At 44.9% G+C, this 19,015-nt stretch overlaps 1 protein-coding gene across 1 annotated transcript in view; it reads left to right on the top strand.

The window, feature by feature from the left end:
• Positions 1-11,867: 11,867 nt before the first annotated feature.
• CD83 (CD83 molecule) overlaps positions 11,868-19,015 on the top strand; it is a 12,649-nt gene continuing 5,501 nt past the window's right edge. The window contains exons 1-2 of the mRNA XM_035893518.1: positions 11,868-11,957; positions 12,087-12,217. Coding sequence (XP_035749411.1) covers positions 11,915-11,957; positions 12,087-12,217 — 174 coding nt within the window. The 5' untranslated portion in view covers positions 11,868-11,914. The remainder of the gene's footprint in view (positions 11,958-12,086; positions 12,218-19,015) is intronic.

Below are 19,015 nucleotides of genomic sequence, written 5' to 3' on the forward strand. Positions count from 1 at the left end.
CCCCCAACTGCCCCATACTTTTCTAAAAATGAACAAACTAGAGAGAGTTTTAGCTTAAGATACAGTTTGCAGAGTAATCTGTAAGTGGAGATCGTCACAAACAAATGACACACCAACTTCTTGTTTGGGTGGCTTTGACATTTCGAACACTCATGCAACATTGATTTCTCTTCTGCTTTTGAAATGGACTAAGCCATAATACCCAGACCGATTCAGAGGGCGAAGAGGGAACACAGTGAGCTTTTCAGTAATTCCTCCTAGCCATACATCGTGACAGATCACAGCTTTTCTTTCACCACCCTGTTTTTACTACTCTGCTTAGGGCCAGAATGGAGAGTTTTGAAGAGATTATTTTTACCCCACATAATAGGCACAACTCTCTGAGGTAACCAAGCCTCCCATGGAAGAAACTGAATGCTTGTCCTGAGCATGAGCACCATCATTCTAAAGCCAGTGGCAGCGAGATCAGTTAAATGAGGTGCTTTTCAATAAGAGTGTAGTGGCCCACCGATATGACAAAGCCATTTCAGACTTCCATTGGAAAGAAGCCTAAGTCTTGCGAGAAACACACGTCTCAGAAGGGCAGAACTGTAGGCACGGCTGGTAGTGGAAAACACTCAACTTGTAATTCTGCAGTGAAAGCTGCCAGAACAATTTATTGGAAGAATTGGAATTTTCCAAATTAAATAATGCTGTAGGTAGAAAACCAGATGCTATCCTCTGCAGGCCACTAAAGCAAACATTTTCAAAACATATATTTCAGTAGTTTGTAAAAGTTTAAATGAAAATAAATAAAAATAATTTCTTTACAGTCTACTTTATAAGCCTTCATTACTAAAATTGGGAAATCATGGAGCAGTTTGTCATGGGCTGGCTTGCTGAGAAAGATTGACCTTTGGGTCACCAGAGTGTGTTTAATCTGCCTTATAGGAGACATTCGAGCAGCATCTGTTCTTTTTCAAAAATACATGAACAAGTAAACCAAAGCTCAAATCAATATAAAATGTAGGTCTCATTGTATTTTAAATAGTCCTAAGGATAAATTACTCACAAATGTTTATATCTAAAGCTTGAACTTCCCCGAGAAACAAATACATAAAGCAATAAAGCTTTATAGCTATTGAGAAGCTCGGCATCACTAAGAGCAGCAACCTCCACTCCTTCAAGTCTCAGGGTACAAAAAGGGAAAGGCTAACATGGGGAGTAGATACAGTGAGAGGGGGTTTAATTTATAAAATGTTGGAAGGGAGAAAGATGATAGCGGCAGCTTTGAAGGATCTGGAATTGGATGTGCAAAGCAAAACTCTTTGTCTCCAAAGAGTATTTATGTAAGCCCTCCTGCCAAGTCCTGACCATGCAATCACTCCTTCCCAGAGAAGACCATCAAGGCATGAAGTCTAAGTAATGGCCACTTTCCGAGCTCCTTTAGCTTCTCAGGCTGTCAGTGAGGCAGACTTGTGTGGAAATTAAACGTAATACTCATACTAGTAGCTGTCTGCTAGATGTTAATGTGATTTAAAAACCTGTGTTGCTATGCACTTGAGTACTTTCTTAATACAGTAATGCTTTGTGTCTGTCTTTGTCAACATCCATACAACCATCTAGCTATTCCTAATAACTTTTGACTCCATTGGGCAATTTCAGCTAAGATTAATAGAGGAAGAGTGGTTTCAAAAATATTAAATTCCTACCAGTTTTGTGGAAATAAGTGGCTAAGGAGGAGAAAAATAATGCATTAATGCTCCCCTTGGATGGGAAGAGGTAGAAGCTTGCCCTTTATTAAATAGTTGATTATCTAACTGAGCCGTAGCCATTAGTTGTGATTCTCGTGGGACTACTTGCCATTTATTAGCAGCTCCTCCTAGCACATGCAGGGATTGCTGTAGTCAGAGCTAAACCAAATCTTCAGAAGCAGTGAAAAGCTGGCACCAAGTGTAAGGCTGACATCTTTTTGGCTCTGCAGCAGTAATTTGCACTGTGGTTATCAGAGCACATGACCAAGGTAACGATAATGACTTTTGATTACAGTGGATTAAGCTTAGTTTTGCAACTCATTTGCTGGAGTAGGTTTTTCTCTGTAGTTCCTTAATACAAGCAGAGATGATCAAAAGTGTCGGTCTTGGTCAATGATATTGTCAGGGCCCTGAGGATACCACCAGCCCTGCCTGCCCCTGCCCCAGCTGCCCTGGTACTTCCCACAACCTGACCAGAACCCAGGGCCCCATTTCAACCCCCCAGGGTTGTGAATCCCTGCCCCAGTGATGCTACAGCAGGGCCAGTCTCCAGCTCCCCGCAGCCCTGCCCTGCCTGGCCATGGGCCCATCCCCATTCCCATGGACGTGCCAGATGCCCAGGGCTGGGGCTGCGTCTGCCCAGGCTCCCCTGGCCAGGGTGGTGGGACAGGCCCTGGCTGCCAGGCCCTGCCCTGCCACCCTGGGATTTCTCCTTGGCCCTCTCTGCACCCTGACTACCAAACTACCAGTGCTCTTCTCCAAACCACATCAAGGGATTACATCCTGCCTGTGCTACTCAGTCTGGCACTCAGCTCCCTTAGAGGAAAGACAACAGAGCAGAAGAACAAGCTTACAGGGCTTTTGTAAATCTTCTCCAACACCTTCTGCATTGGACTTTGTGAAAAGCAGAGCAAAGGTGGTCTAAAGACAAGCAAATTGGGTAAAATGGTATCAAGGCTTTCCTGGTGCTCTCTTGGCAGCTCTTGGTTCTTGTCAGGGTAGGCTGTGATGGCTCTGGAGGTTTCTGACCTCAGCTGGTCACCTATTCAACTAAACCTGATAGGGATCAAGAAGGAGATCCCTTGGCCACCACAGTCCTCATCCTAGTGAACTGAATTAGCCACAGACACCTCAGTTTATGTCAATATATCAGTCTGGTGCCTACGGTGTGGGGACACCGCTATTTCTGACAAGTCAGTGATGGGGCAATAACTTGTGGCAATGGGTGGGCCACTTGTACCAGTAGTTTCTTAAAGTCACCTCAGTGTGAACCCCCAGAGCTTGAGAGTCAGGGGCCTCAGGACGTATGTCAGTTTAGTATCTTCACATATTTGTCATCACTCCTTCCTCTTTTAAAAGGCCATCAAGTTGTCTCTGCCCGCTCTGCCGTCTAGTTCCATTACACTTAGAAGAGCTATATTTGTGACAGCTCTAGTGAAAACTTTCTATTTTTCATTTCTCCATTTCGCACTGCTCATCCTCCCACCATGCGTCACCTGTTTCCTCAGCCTCCCCCTCAAGAAACAGTGGTTCCTCTTTCCATCTCTTATGTGCATCAGCATGGTTACTAAAGGCTTTGCTGATGACAGGTCCTGTGCAGAGCCCTGGGCTGAAGGAATAAGGGAGGATGTGGGAGCTGAGGTCTGGGAGAGCCTGGTATCCTACTGTTTTGAAGAAAGTGGTTCCCAGGGACTTTATGGGAACTCAGGTGAGTGTGCTCCCTCATCTAGTTGTCCCAGTCCCTCATCTCCAGGCAGGCTGGGCTCCATCGTAGGCTACCTCCCATGAAGCTGCTGTTCCAGTGGCAACTACACACTTGGTGCTTCACAGTCCTTGTTGGGTGTTGCTGCTCTCCATTTTGCTACTGCCTCCTGGGTCTTGCTGTCTTCCTCAAGTGTGGAGCTCCCAGGCAGTAGATCTTTGGATCTGAGCTTTTGGTAGAGCTTTGGAAAGCTAAAGGAGAATGAAGGACCAAATGTCAGTATATTGAAGAAATGTAACCAAAAAGACTGGACATATTTCAACCCCAACAGCGCTTTTAGTGTAAGGTCTCTTGTTTCCAAGTCACTGTTTCTGACTCCTGTGGAATGCCTCTGCTCAGGGCAGTTGAACTGAAATGTTTGTAAAATATCCTTCCAATCTAAAAAAAGGAAGATCTAAAGTGTACCTGAGGGCAAAGCAATGCAACAGCATATGGTTACCAATGGTTATTTATTTCAGTATCCCTTATGCTGTGCTTTTTGTTCTCATTTTCCCCTCTCTGGATGTGAGTGACAGGGAGTAAGAGAGAAACCAAAGACTCACCACGGGATCACAGCAGGTCCAAATGGGAAGTGCTGGGTGATGTAAAAAGAGATCTGCCAGAGGGGGAGTTTGCCTGTCTCCTTGTTTTAGGTATCTGAACAGCTCCTCCTTCAGGGATCTGTGCCTGGAGCTGGGGATAGAGCCCATCAGACCCCTCCTAATCATAATCAAACTAAAGCAGCAGCTGGCTATTTAAATAGCGAGTGGGCCAGGAGTCCTCAGTTTGCTCCACTGAGCACTATAAATCATTATCTGTTTGGTTCATAGGACATGACTATGCGTATCCAGTGCAATTAGCCCAACATCCTAGTCCTTGAGGCCATGACACCTGAACAAAAAAATTTCAGGGTAGCAGACAGATGCACTGGCAGTCTCTCTGAGATCATCACTACCTCCAGGCTTATATAGTCCCCATGCTGCTGAGGTGGGGGAAGGCTTTGTGGCTGGAAGTCTTACCCTGGGTGAGAGCAGAAATGACCTCACGGCTTGAAGCCACATATACTTTTGCATGGAGGTTACTCTTCAGATCCCACTTTTCAGGAAGATACAGTGGTAGAGGGACACTGATGCTCTATCAGGCATACACCCATGCGGTTTCGTGATACCAGAAAGGACTGCATGGCGATTAGACTCCTGGATGCCATATCTGCTTGCTGGATGGTGTGGAATATCTAGGCAGGCTCCTGGGGAAGGCTCAAGGGAGCCTTTGGACACAATGTGTGGAGCAATGACCTTGGGAAGGGAGGAAAGGGTTTCTGGAGGCAAAATGCAAGCAGTCAGATGGTAAGCTGGAGGCCAGGAGCTCCGTAGTAGCTTGAGCTGGAATGCCTCCAATACCATGAGCAGGGCTGAACTGGGTGAAACAGAGACAAATTCTCAATGAGTGGCTAGGAAATCACTGAAGACAAAGGATTTGAACTTGTTAGAATGTATGTAATCAGATTCAGGTAAACTAAAATGAAACCAGTGATGGCACTTTAAAAAGTGTTAGGAGATTTTTTTTTAAAATGAAGGAAGGGAGAAGCTGACAAGGGCTAAAAACATGATTCAGGATGGCAATACTCAGAGCATGAAGTCAGGAAAACTTTATTCTCCAGTGAATAACATTAATTTGGTGAAATTGAAAAAGAAAGAATGAAGAATAATTGAACAAAAAGAATCCCATTGTATAAAGAGAGAAAAAGAAAAGATGCTTCATTATAAATCCTAGAAGTCTAACAAACAGGATGGGGAAATAAAGATGCCTGACTTTAAACAGGGGTGATTTCATACTGCGTGTATCAGAAACTTGATGGGAAGAAGGCAATTGGTCAGATGCTCTAGAATCAGGGTGCAAAGTTTAAAAAAAGAGGAGGCAGCAGTAGAGAACTGGTAACATGTATTAGAGAAATTTTTGTGCCAAATCAAAGTAACAAGCTAATTGTATTTACAAGCAACTCAAAACCGATATAGCCTGACATTCTGACATTCCTGGCCTAAGTCAGAAATATGCCATATCAGGGTTAGATCAAATGTCTGTATCTATTACATGCTGAGGGAGATCAGAGTTGCTGACAGGGCAAGAAATGCAAGAGTAACAGGAGATATCAATTTCCCACCTGCACATTAGGCACACAGGGATTGATGCTGCAGAAAAAGAAAATAGCATTGCTGCACGAAAGAGCCTACAAAAGAAGAAAAAACTTCTATATTATCCCTGAGCAACATGCAGATTGTGGTTCAGAATGCCCCCACTCAACATTCTTGCCTAGGGAATAAAGGCAAAAAAAACCCAACCCCAAACCCCCAACTACAATAGAATTACATACGAACAAGGAACCTTGTTAAAAAGAAAATAAAATGGATGCCTGAAGGCTAGAATGTTTGCATGGTGACTATTTAAATATAACATGTAGGAGTACATTTGCTCTAAGCCTCTGTGTAGGGACAAAGACTTTGGAAAGACCAAAAGGAAAGCTGACATGGCTAACAGCAGGATAAAGGAATTTATTAGAAGCAGAAGACTTTCTTCAGAAAATAGAAGTTGTGTCCAAGAATGGAAAATAGAAAGGATCATAAAGTCTGGCAAGTTAAATGAAAACCACAACAAGGTCAGCCATATAGAATCCCAGCAATGATTTTCAAAGACATAGAGGTCCATCAGTAATGGCTCTGAAAGAAATTAAGGCACCATGGGACAAGAGAAAAAGTCTTCATGTGAATAACCTTTTAAAATAGGAGGATAAATGGCCAGTGTTCACATTTGAGGGAGGTCTCCAGTGATGTTTGAGGGGGTTTTGTTCCTGGGCTCCTGCTGTTTAACCTATTTATAAATGAACTGGAAAAGAGGGCATATGGTGAGAAGACAATTTGGTGAAGGCACAAAGTTATTACGAATAGTAGGGGTAAGTTGCCTTAAGTCTTTTCAGTCTAGGCATGTATTCTGTTGAAGCATCAGTATATGCCTGCACTGATCATATGCTCTTTGAGAGACCTGGGGAAAGCTAAATGACTGTGGGCGGAAAACAAAGGAGAGAAGAGAGGAAGATCAAGGTCAAAGGGTCAGGAACATACAGATAGGGAACCAGGGGGGAATGCAGGGCACACCACCCTGAAAACATCTGAGGACCCGGTGGACAGTGCCCACTGGTGCCGTGCTGGGAGACCCGAGAGGAAAAGGGAATGGATTTAGGCCCTGCAGTCACCAGGACCCCGTCACCCCACTTCCTCTTTCTGCTGCTGAGGATGGTGGGGGAAGTTGATCAGGAAGTCCCATGACTCAGTGGGACCTCAGATGGGGAAGGTATAAAAAAACCCGCCATGCAACAAGAGGTCTTGGAGGCACCAGAAGAGGGGCTGCAACTTGGCATCATTGGTCTGTGTGCATGGTCAGGTCCCTAAGTGGCTCACAACAGTCAGGGTGCCCTGTGAGACCTGCTGTTAGCACAGGCTGCTCCCAGGAGGATTCCCTGACTTATGTTCCTGGTGGGCCATGGGATCTGCTGGGAGTACAAGGTGACCTACTGGGATCCTTCACTCTGTTCCAGTGTAAGAAGTCCCATAGCATGTTTGTCTAGGGAGGATGTACAGGCAAGAGAAAAGAAGGAGGAGCACCAGGAGGAGTAAGTATTTCCACAGCATGATTTGGGGACAGACCAGCTGAACGTTAGATCACTACTAAAACAGTGCCTGGCCAGGTGTGGTAAGGAGATGCAAAGTCCTAGAAGGAGCTCTGCAAGGCTGGGAATACGTGGGGACTACTATTGCAGAATTTAGTAGAGATGGCAGGCAATACCCTGCTCCTTACCTTCTGCAGAAGACAGCATGGACGACCTCACAGGGAGGGTGAGCAATGGAGAGCCCACCGAAATCTGCAAACTGTGGTCCAAGATGTCCCTAGTCCTGGCGACGCCAGGACCATCAAGCACACTGATGATAAAAGAGGATAAATGAGATTTCAATGTGCATCTCCAGTGGACACTGCAGCTTGAATGCAGCACCTTGGCCTGCTTGGCTACTCTATAGCTCACTGCCTGCTGTTGGAGACAAGATGCTGGACTAGATGGAGCTTCGGTACAGCCTTATGCCAATTCTTACAGTTGCATGTATAGACATGGGATAAGTTCTTGCTCCCGTTTGCAAAACACCCAGGCCAACGGCTTCTAAAGAGGCTTTTCAATTTGGATACCTGCATTTTGAGTCTATATTTTGGGTCATGTTTCAATTCTACCTGAGTATGCTTAATTACTACTTTGACAATCAGGGCCGGCACATCTGAAATGGCTCACTCCAAAGTCCAGGCATTTAGAGGAGCGACTGTTTGTGTATAATTAATTGGGTGTTATTTATTGAGCTGGCAGTGGGAGACAGTCTGTAGCACAAAGCTCTGCACCGCCCAGCAGGTCACAGTTCTAGTGTTTTGGTTTTTCAGTATTGCTGGATTGCCACTGTTTAAACAGCAAAGGCAGACCCTGACCCCACATCTGGCATGAAGGGGCAGAGAAGAGAACTTTGTCCTTAAACTTTCCTAACTCCAGCTTGTGAGTAATCTCCGTAGCTCTCATTAGCTGCAATCTGGAAACTCTCAGTTGCTTTTAATTGTTGGTGTGGTGAGCGTCAAGATCCTAGCGTGACAGGAAAGTAAACGCTGTAACTGCAGCTCTGCTGGGCCCCTCAAAATACATGACCACTCGGCATTTCTGGCTGTGGACTCTTCTGTCGCTGTGCTTTGGCTGTCGGTGTCACATTACACACAGTATATTATTTAAAAAATGGTTGTCTACTAAAACATAAAACAAAAGCCTTCCCGTGTTTGTCAGTTGAAGTAGACAGTTTTTATTCCTGCACAAGAGATTAATAATAATAAATATAAATAAGCACATGCCCCCTTGCCAGTGGCTTCACAATAGACATGAGGCACATGGATGGACCTTACTCAAAGCAGGAACCTAAACGCAGTGGGACAGTGGGCATTTGATAATCATATCCCAATACAGAAAAATCTGTGCCTTGCTAGAAATGCTAAATACTGTTTTGACACCTTTCTTAACCTTTGATTCTTCATTGTGGAGAGTGCCTTACTGCTTGTAGAGACCTATGGTTTTGGGGGTTTTTTATACTCTGTGCTTCTTGATGAATGCTGGCACACAGGGGCCAATACATGAAATAAGAAGGAGTCTTACATAGCTTTTGCACCCACTAGAATAAAAAATAAGAAAAACCCACTACCCGAGTACCTGAGGGAGCTAGTACTTACCTGATTCACAGAAAAAGGATATGATTCCATGAACAGCATTCTCAAGGCTCTATCAACACTGAAAAAAATGTAGTCTTGACTTTTTAACCTTATACCATGCATCCATCCCACATCCTTGTGCTTCTAGCCTCATTTCCCACAGAGAATGAAATTTCTGTGATCATGCCGTCTGGCTGTCTATCAGCCGGTATGTTCTGAACCTGCTTTCTATCAAACTGACAGAGGGATTGGGGCTCAAAGAGAATTAAGTGCCTATGAAATTCATGAAAATCAGCCTCTGGGTCGAAGATGGAGATCCAAACGAGTGTCCCTGCTAAGGGAAAGGTAGGCAGAATGCAGCCGTTTTACACGTGGCTTGCTAACATCAGTCATCACGCACGGCTCTGGACTCACCAGAGCAGATGGTGCTTCTTGCTCAGGGAGATCGAGGGCTTACGGTTGGTGTAGTGAGTGGCACAGGTGAGGGAAGGAGAGGAAGGGGCAATAGGACACCATTGTAGGAAAGCAGGTCTCATTAGGTCCACAGAAAAATGCGTTTACCTATGAAATTCCACTTAGTCACATAACTGTACGGTTCCTGCGGTTTCCAAGGGCCCTGCAAAGATGTGGATCTGTTTCTCATGGAGAAGGTGGATGGGCAACCAGTGCCGCTTCACTCCCACACCCCAGCACATCCCACTGAGCTCCCCTTGCTCCCACTGCTCAGGACTGGAGTGAAACTGGAAGCAGCTTCCAGGGCTCTGGAGAGAATGGGCTTGCTCTTTGAAACCATTTAAAGTTAGGACGGAAAGTACAGCCTGGTTCAGAGTTTCCCTAAAGAAAAAATCCCAGCCAGGGAAAGTTTAGAAGCAAAACAATTTCTCCTCCCCCAGCAAAGAGAGTTTCAGTTTTTGTTTTTCATGCCTTGCTCTCTTGCTTCACACACTGTGCTGTGGAACAGCAGCTGAGCTTGCAAATACTCCCGGAGGAAAAGGGCTGTTTTGCTTGAAGCTATGCCTGTCCTAGAGGGGAAACCCGGGTGTTTTTAAGAGTCCTGACTCCTGTATTTTAAGTAACCGAGGTAGAATGTTGTTTAACATCACCCTGGCAAGCATGTGTGGCATGTACGCTTCCCAGATCAGCCCGAAGCCTGACCCTTTATGCTTACCCTCAGTGCACTTCTGTGTGGGCAGACTTGTGACCTCAACCTTAGGTGTGCCAGAGCCCCTCCGGACTACATCTGGTCAGGCCGTTTTGGGAAAAATTGCCCCCAAAAAACCCACAGCAGGGGCAGGAGCTTACTGTGGTTTGCTCACTGGGGGTTTCCCTGCAGTGAAAAGGGAGGTAGAGAAAGTTTCTGCCTCTTGACTGGTTTATGAAGGATAAATATGTAGCTCTGCAGGACTCACAGAAAGAGGCACTTGGGTGAAAGCTGAGTGCCCTTCTTGGAGGTGGGCTTGATGTGTGACTGACTCATGGGGGCAGGAGAGCCATCATTTTAGTGAAGAACAGATGTGAAATATATTAACTGGAGCCCTCTTCTCTCCAAGATTTCCATCAAGCAACCCCCCCTCACTTCTGTCTTCTCAAGGACTCTATTATTTCACACAGGAGGAAGAAGTGAGAGTTCAGGATTTTCTCTCCCTCTAAAGAGATCCGCTGGGATTTACATTTTACTTGTACCTTTCTCCTAAGTGATGGATTGAGGTCCTTGAAACTGGAAAACACTAAAAGAAATATAAAGCTTAGAGCCTGTTACATTTACTATGTGGGTCATTGAAGATAGAAGCAAAAAGCTTTAAAAATAAGTAGACTATTTCAACAGCAAGGCCTCCGGTGAAATGGCTGTCTGACTTCCCTCACAGAACAGATTGGAGTTTCCAAAAGTGTAACCCACCCACAACGTTTACCCATCTGAGTTGGACTTTTGCACACCGAGGACTTGACAAACTGACTTCTTACAAATCTTCCTGGAGTTGATTTGGCTTTAGGGTGCCCAGCCTGATGTGGCTTCCAGGAACCTCGTTTTCAAAAGGGGCTGACCATACACTCTTCACCCATCAAAACATCCAAAACCCCCTCCTGGGTTCTCTCAGGTTCTCTCTCTCTCTCTCTCTTCTCTGTAAGATGGCTTCTCTCCATTGTGATCTCAGTAGCCTAAAAACAGCAGCCAAAACTGTTTTCCACAAATAACGTGTCAGCAACTTTCTGAGTTTCGTGATTTGTAAATGCTTCTGTGATCAACCTCATACTTCTTCAAAAATTCTCCAGGAGGAAACAGCTCTTACAGATCACAAGGAAAGGACTTCTTTTTTTCTTTTTTTTCTTTTTTTTTTTTTTTCCTTTTTCAGATATCTAGAGGGTATGTCCAGATGATTCCTCATCTGCAAGCTGCCTTGGTTTTTTTTATGAGGAAACTTTCCAGCATATAATTTGGTAGAATTATGTCACTCCAGCTGCCCCTGCTTGTCTTGAAAATGACAAAATACACTAAGAAGAGAAGCTGCTTCTATATCATGAGTGCCTACATGGGGAGTTACACATGTAACACTACAGAAATATAGTTCGTTTTGCTCAGCCATGATGTAAATTGCTGCTTAGCCCTTAGACCCAAGTCATAGTGTCCTCGTGGTGTGCCCTTGACCTGAGGGCTTAAATGCAGTTTCAGAAATGTTGCTTTGTATGGCCAACCTTTGCACAGACGCTGTTCTGTTAGAGATGCAGAGAAAAGGTTGAGAGGGGATTTTGGGAGGCTGACAAACCGTTTCCTCCGCCTTTTGTCACTCAAAAGATAGATTCTTTCAGTGCTGATTTTGATGCCCTTCACACTGAGCCACAGTGCCCCACGATCAACTTTATTTCTGTTCAGGTCAGCACAAGAGGGGAAAAAAAAAAAAAAAAAAAAAAGAAAAAAAGGGAGGTGAGGTGCTACCAGTGCAGGCAGTTGCAGAAATGGGAGTGACCTAACAGATTTAATGGGAGGAGCACCGGCTTCTACACATAGGGATTTTCCCTGTGATGGGGAACTTCAAGATAAGCTGTCTGGGGATTCCCCAGGTTGCCTCCAGAAATATCACTCTAGAAGCAGTAGCAGTTTCACTCTGCTCTCCGTCCTGCGAAGAGGCACACTGCTGCTGCTCTGTGATTTGAAGCAGCAAAAGCCATGTCTTTGGTAACCTGCTCTCTGCTCATCCTCCTGTGCAACGGTAAGTGGGGAGCCTTGCCTTTTTCATTCCGGTCTCTCATGTTTGTTTTGTGGGGATATGTTTTTGGGAAGACAGGGAGGATTACCTAGGCGATCTCTTTAAAAGGAGATGTGTACCTGTGCTTTGCAGTTTGGTGCTTGATCAGTGGGGCTTCTGTGGCGGTCCCAGATGTTGCTGCAAGATGTGCTGAAGAAGTGCTGCTGCCCTGTAAAGTTCTTCGGGACTCCTCAATCACCTACCAGACAGCATCTTGGTATAAAGTAAGAAAAAAGCCTAAGTTCCCTGAGCAGTCTGCTTTGCCTTCTTACCCTATCCTGGCTTGTCTTGTGCAAAATGTGTTATTTTATGAAGAGGCATCCACCTCTCAGTGCAGCAGAGATAAGGCAGCAATGAAAGCATCTGAGCTGATCACAGAGAACTGGCATTTTCCATGTCATTGTAGACAGACTGTGTGAGTGTGATCCCTGAATTGCTCTTGTCCTGCTTTTCTATCTAGCTATTGCTGGCTTCCAGGGATCAGAATTCAGGTGATGCCCCATGTACATATACCACTCCAAAGAGGAGTCCAGGATTTTTCTTCAGAGCACTTAAACCTTGCAACATCAGTGACATTGTGCCTTGGTTAATCTCTCCCCGAAGAGGAGCTGATTTTTATTTTGAAATAGAAGAACTAAACAAGTACTTTCTATTTAGGAAGATTTGGCTAGTGGAGGTGGGCATAAGGGCAGGGTGTGCAGAAGGCTGATGGAGAGCTAGAAATTCTGAGTTATCTCTTTGCAGCCACAAAGTAAAGGTGTAATCTTGGCTGCCCTGGTTCAGAATTCACATCTCCAAAGCAGGAGAGCCTTGCTGTCCCAGGAGGGCTACAAGGAACAATTGGCTAATGAGCAGAAAGTCCCGTTCAACTCTTTCAAGATAAAATTTCTCACAGAAAGAGAGGCAGAGTTGCACAGTGGTTGAAGAAGCGGCTTTTGACTTGCTGTATGGCACCATGTGTTTGCATCTCAGTGCATAGTTTCAGCTTATGGTGTGAGCCAAATTAACGGGAAAAAAAGGAAAGTTTTGTCCTCCCCCATTACTCACACCCAGACGTGCAGTCCTGCTGCTTACTATGGGTCAGTCCTGGTGGTCCTCTGGTTGCCTGTTAAGTCAAGTCACTTTCCCTTGTTGTAATAATGGAAAATCAATCTGTGAGTAAAGATTTTGTGGGTTACAGAGTTGAATTACTTTCCCATGTGATGGGATAGCAGTGGAACGGAAAAAAACCTATTCTTGATGGGCAAAACCTGTTAATTTATCTCTGCTAGAATATAAAACCACATCCTTGGCTTCCCCAGCAGTTTGGTCAGATATAGTTTTAAAATTATTCCCTACAGTAAACCAACAAACTGTGTTACTAGATAGGGCTTCTGTGGTTGAAACTTGCAATGCATATGAGTTTCAGTGCTGGTACAACAAAGAGCATGTGCCTACTGACAACATGGCAGCTGCAACCCAAAGGTACATAACTCTGAAAGAGCTGTTTTGAACATCTGGCTACCAGCCCACCAGCAAGTGTGGCATCTATAGGCACCTTTTTTTCCCCAAAATGCTGGACTAAGTGCGGGTGGGAGTAGAGTAGGGAATAATGCATTTGGTTGAATATTACTATGGGAGTTGGGACAGGCGTCAATTTACTCTTTTTTGCTTTCTTTTTCAAAAGCTGCATAAGGACATACATTTTCAATGCAGATACTTGCTAGTTATTTAAGGGTCCATGTTTCCCACAGAGCCTACAGGGAGCTCACTGTGGGCAAACCGTGCAGTTTGGTGGACCTGGAGGAGTCAAGCAAAGTGGTAAGGGGTGGGAGAGGAAGAAACAGAGAGATTGACTGGATCCCTGAAAATTGTCCCTCAAACCAGTATTGGAAGTCGACAAAAATGAAAACAGTTTCAGCAGGCTGAAGCATGGAGATCCTCCAGAAGCATGTCCTTCTGAGTTCAGTGGCAGCTGGGAGGGCCAGGCAGCAAACAGGAGCCAAACCCCATTACCCTGATGAAAGAGGGTGAGGGAACTCTGTAGGCCCAATTCTGTGTTGTCTTGCAGCTCTTTACAGTTCCACGTGGGCATGAACCGACTGCACATGCAGGGGAGGGTGATATTTGATGATGCCTTTTGCGTGTGCCCCTTCCTCGGCAGCCCTCACTACTGCTGCTGCCCTTTGCAGCAGGCAGGCTGTTGCAGTCCAGGCTCCCCCCGCACCTCCCCTGCCCTGTCCCACCAAGCTCCTCTCCCTCCATTGTCTCCTTGCTCCTCCTGCTTAATCCATGTTGCTCAGGAAAAGACTGGTTTTCTGGTGCTCAGCGTGACAGGACCTCATACTTTTTTTCTCTGCTGGCACTGCCGAAACAACAAAAAGCAATAAAATCTAGCTGTCTTCAGCTATTGCCACCATCCTTGGGGGCTGATGGCACCAACCATGGTATGCAATCTGCTGGTTACTCATCTGAGGAGCAAGATGAGAAGTGGGGACGGGTAGTTAACGCCACTCTTGGTGATTCTTGCCCAAGCCACAGTCGCAGCCATATTAGGAAAAGCACAACACCAAAGCTAAAAAACCTGACTCTCAGCAGGGGAAAGTAATTTAGGCTCAGTGTTCTGTGCTGAAGAAGCAATACTTCTTCTACTTGTGGGGCTAGCTAAATAGGCAGCAACTGGAAGTCCTCTCCTCTCCTCTCCTCTCCTCTCCTCTCCTCTCCTCTCCTCTCCTCTCTCCTCTCTGCTGTCCCCACCCAACACTGCAAAAAGAGGGTGGGAGAATGGCAGAACGTGACTGGGCTACCCAACATAGAGAATTAATCTGTTATTTAAAAAACAACTACTGAAGGATTAATCAATAAACACCACGTATACCCTTAAAGGGCTAATTAAAAGGTAATTCCAACAAATGCTATGAAATTTCAGACTGTAAAGTTCAAGCAGCTGTTAGGCTCAATCTTTTGTATGAGGTCACTTTGAACTGTGCAGTAAATGCAAGCAATTAACCTTTTCTTCTGCTGCTTTAAAAAAATGGTGGCGACAACGTTACAGTGCCGCACGTGCAGCTGTTTGTGCAGGGTGAACGCTCGGCAAACAACCCCCTCCTTCCTCCTGGCACCTCTGCATGCTCTGACCAGTGAAGGGGTACTTTTAAATAGTTTGTTACCATCTGCTTAAAAAAAAAAAAAAAAGATGCTATTTAAAAGTACTTGATTTTTCAGTTGCGTATGGAGAAATAATTGTTTAAAGCAGTTAATATTCCGGCGTCAAAATCTAACTGGGTGTAAAAAGGAAGGATTGCATTCAACAGTTCCTTCGCTTTTGCTGATGTCTCGTACGGCAAAAAGGCGTGCACGTGTTTAACCTGCCGTTGCACCCAGTATCCTTGGAGCTCATCAGGTTATCTGCATGCGTGAAGTCTCATGCGTAAGTAGTTCTGTGCAGAATCAGGACCACAGTCAGTCAGCTCAGACAAAAAGATTTTTACTTAGAAGTACTTGAAGTAGGCAGGCCTAGCACGCTGGGGAGAAGGTAGAGCACCAAGTCCTCTTCCAGCCTGGTGCAGCTCTCATCCTAATCACTATGTGTCGTGAGAAAATTAGGGAGAAGTTTTCATAACCGTGGTAGCCCTTAGAGGAGGTCCATTTTTAGGAGAGCTGGCCAACCTACATGCCAGAAAACCGTATATGAGCAGTGTGGAAGTTTGCCAGCTGAGAACTGAAAACTAGGCTATTTTTGCAAAACCACCCGGGCACTGGGAACTGTGTATGGAATATGGGTTTGAATCTCTATGGCCCACCTACGAAACAAGGATCTGGGTAATGAAACCTTACTTACCTTTCTGCCTCATAGGGCTATTGAAAACTGAACAGTTTCTCTTTGTGTAGTACGTTGAAAATGAGAACCACTTCATAAAACCTCATAATTATCACTTTATATCCAGTTTGAAAACCAGGTTTAAACACACACAAATGAAGCCCCAGTGGATATTTCTCTATTTTGTTCATGTTCATGATAGCCAGAAAAGTCTTAATCTAAAACAAATCTTGAGAATGAGGAAAAGAAGGCTGCACTTCAGTGGGGAGAAGTCTGTTAACTTTATAATGCTTCCCTGAAAAATACAAAATTGTGGCAGAATTAGAGGGGGAAGTCATATTACAAAATAAGAATAAACCTTATAGACATTTAATATTAATCACACCTTCCTTTAAAGGAAATTACTTTTGCAAAGTGCGCATAGCTGTTATCTGTTAGCATAGGTAAATAGTTGCTGAATGACTTCGGCCTGATTTCTAGTAGTCCTGAAGAAAAGCAGGGAAATGCTCCTCAGGCAGCTATTCAGCTCCAAGTAGCTCCGACACATTGACGACTTAGACAGGAAGGGAGCAGTGGAAATGATTTCATGACCAAAACAATTCTTTTGCCTGACATGAGCTAGTGCTGGATGCCCTTAGCTAAAGAAAAACAATGAAGAGGCTGTGGGACTGAGTCAGAGGGCTTTTCCAGCTGGCTCATGTGTCACATGCAGTTCCTTTGCTGTCGTTTTGGGGTTGGGTTTTGGTTTTTCTTCTTTTTTGTTTCCCCGCTAAAGCACAGTCAGAGTTCACTCACATGTGCCCACAATTTATGTCTGTTTTTTTCGAATTTAACATTGGTATCTCTACATGACATTGTATAGGAACCATATGGATGCACCTTCAGCACTAATCGAATGTGAAAGTGTTTTTGTGCTGAAAAATACACCTATTAAGCCGTTTCAGCTCAGTTGTGATTCATTATATGTTGGCTATCAGGCATTGCCAGAATTCTAGATATTTTGCTTCAGAAAATAAATTCCTTCTGGCTGTATATAGTTTTTAGATCTCTTTAGCAGCCAGAAAAATTTCAACTTGGCCATTATTCCTGGTATAATTTTAAACAAAACCATTTTTACAATCATCCCACCCTCAGAAGAGAATAAATTAATGTTAATACATTCCACCTTTAAAGTGACATCAGTTTTGGACCTGAACCATTTTGTCTGAAATAAAAATTTGCGTTTATGGGAAAAGTGGATTATATTGGCACTTTGATTTACCTGGGAGCCAATGTACCACCTTTGTCTGGGAAAAGTTCGATGAGAAAAGGTATTTAATGAGAGCAGAGAACAGGAGTTAACAACTGCTTGCTCTCACATGTCCATGATAAAATTAAGTTTTACTTGATTAGTTGGGTGTAAGTACTACAGCACGCATGAATTGCCTTTGTTTAGCGGCACTGTCATTTAATGCTATAGCAGTTTTCAAAACTACAGCTAAAACTCAGTCAGCTAGGATGGAGAAAAGTGTTGTTCCTCCTTCTTCCACCTTGTTTTTAGTTCTCTGAAAAAGAAATATTTGCTGAAGAGCCCTTAAATTTTGGAGACCTAATTATTCTACCTATTTCTTGCAATTCATCCAGTCAGAGAACAGAAATGTATCAGCTTAGCAGTATTTTCAATCAAACCTACCCCATTTTAATATCCACTGTATCACCACCTCTGTTCTTACCAAAAAGCTCAGGGCTAGGAGAAACTTAACAGGAATCTGTCAATTGACTAGAGAATACACGTGGGAAAATTGCAACCTCTTTAGAGCAAGTGTTTCCAAGCTTTTAGGAACTCAAATAACTTTCAATTAAACTCACTAAAATAAGGCAACTAGAGCTGGTTGCTGAGGGCTGTGTCCAACTGGGTTTTGAGTATCTCCAAGGACGGGGACTTCCCACCCTCCCCGGGCAGCCCAGTCTAGTGTTCAACCACCTCCACAGTAAAAAAGGTTTTTCTTAAGTTTAAATGGAATTTCCTGAATGTCAGTTTGTGCCCATTGCCTCTTGTCTTGCTCTGAAGAGTCTGGCTTCAGCTTCCTTATCCCCCTGGCAATCACATATATATTGCTAAGACGCCCCTGAGCCTGATCTCATCCAGGCTGAACATTCCCAGCTCTCCCAGCCCCTCCTCATACGTCAGATGCTCCAAACCTTTAATTATCTCTGTGGCCCTTCGCTGAACTCTCTCCAGTAAGTCCACATCTCTCTTGTACTGGGGAGCCCAGCACTGGAGCCAGTGCTCCAGGCATCTCACCAGGGCTGAGCAGAGGGCAAGGATCACCTCCTCCGTCTGATGGAGGTGCTCTGCTGAGCGCAGCCCAGGATACCCACCAACCGTCTTTGCTGCAAGGACTCATCGCTGGCTCACAGTCAACGTGGTGTCCACCAGGACCCTCAGGGCTGGCTCCAGCCTGGCCTGGTGCATGGGGCTGTTCCTCCCCAGGGGCAGGTCTTGGCATTTCCCTTTGCTGAACTTCATGAGGTTCCTCTCAGCCCATGTCCCCGGCCTGCCGAGGTCCTTCTGGATGGCAGCACAACCCTCTGGTGTATCAGCCACTTCTCCCAGCTTTGTGTCATCTGCAAACTTGCAAACTTGCTGAGCGGTTCTCTGTCCCAGTGTCCAGGTCATTAAGGAGGGTGTTGGGCAGTATCAGCCCTGGGGGTAGCATTTCCTCTCATTGCTATGGAGGTGGTGGAAAACAACAGCCTTAGTCCCCCAGCTGATTTCTGAAAAAGCCTGTCACAGACATTGCCACTGGCCAATGTATATGTGGCAATAAACATAAACTCACATTTCTTTTGTTGTTTAATTTTCTTAATGGGTAGTTTTATGCAGATATATGGAATGATGCTGCCAGCCTGCAGGATCCCGTTTCCCAGCAAAATTCTTGCTTCAGTAACCCCCAGCAGCCAGCATGGCAACGAGACCCTTTTTATGCAAATAGATTCAGTTGCATTTCTACCAGTCCCCGCACAAGTCATGATTTGCCTTTTGGATTTTGGTAAAGCCTTTAACAGCAAGCATGGGAGCAGCAAAAGACCTCCTCCCTTTGGACGTGGGGCGCAGGGGGAGCCAGCATGCTGTAGCTCGCGCGCTGGCGAGGTGGAAGGGAAATGAAGCGCAAACAAAACGCGGGCAGAAAACACTTTGTCGCTGATTAAAGAAGAGGATGGGCCCTACACAAGGGGATTG

The sequence above is a fragment of the Egretta garzetta genome, unplaced genomic scaffold (genome assembly GCF_000687185.1).
Source record: "Egretta garzetta isolate BGI_Z169 unplaced genomic scaffold, ASM68718v1 scaffold14, whole genome shotgun sequence".
NCBI classification, from domain to species: Eukaryota; Metazoa; Chordata; class Aves; order Pelecaniformes; family Ardeidae; genus Egretta; species Egretta garzetta.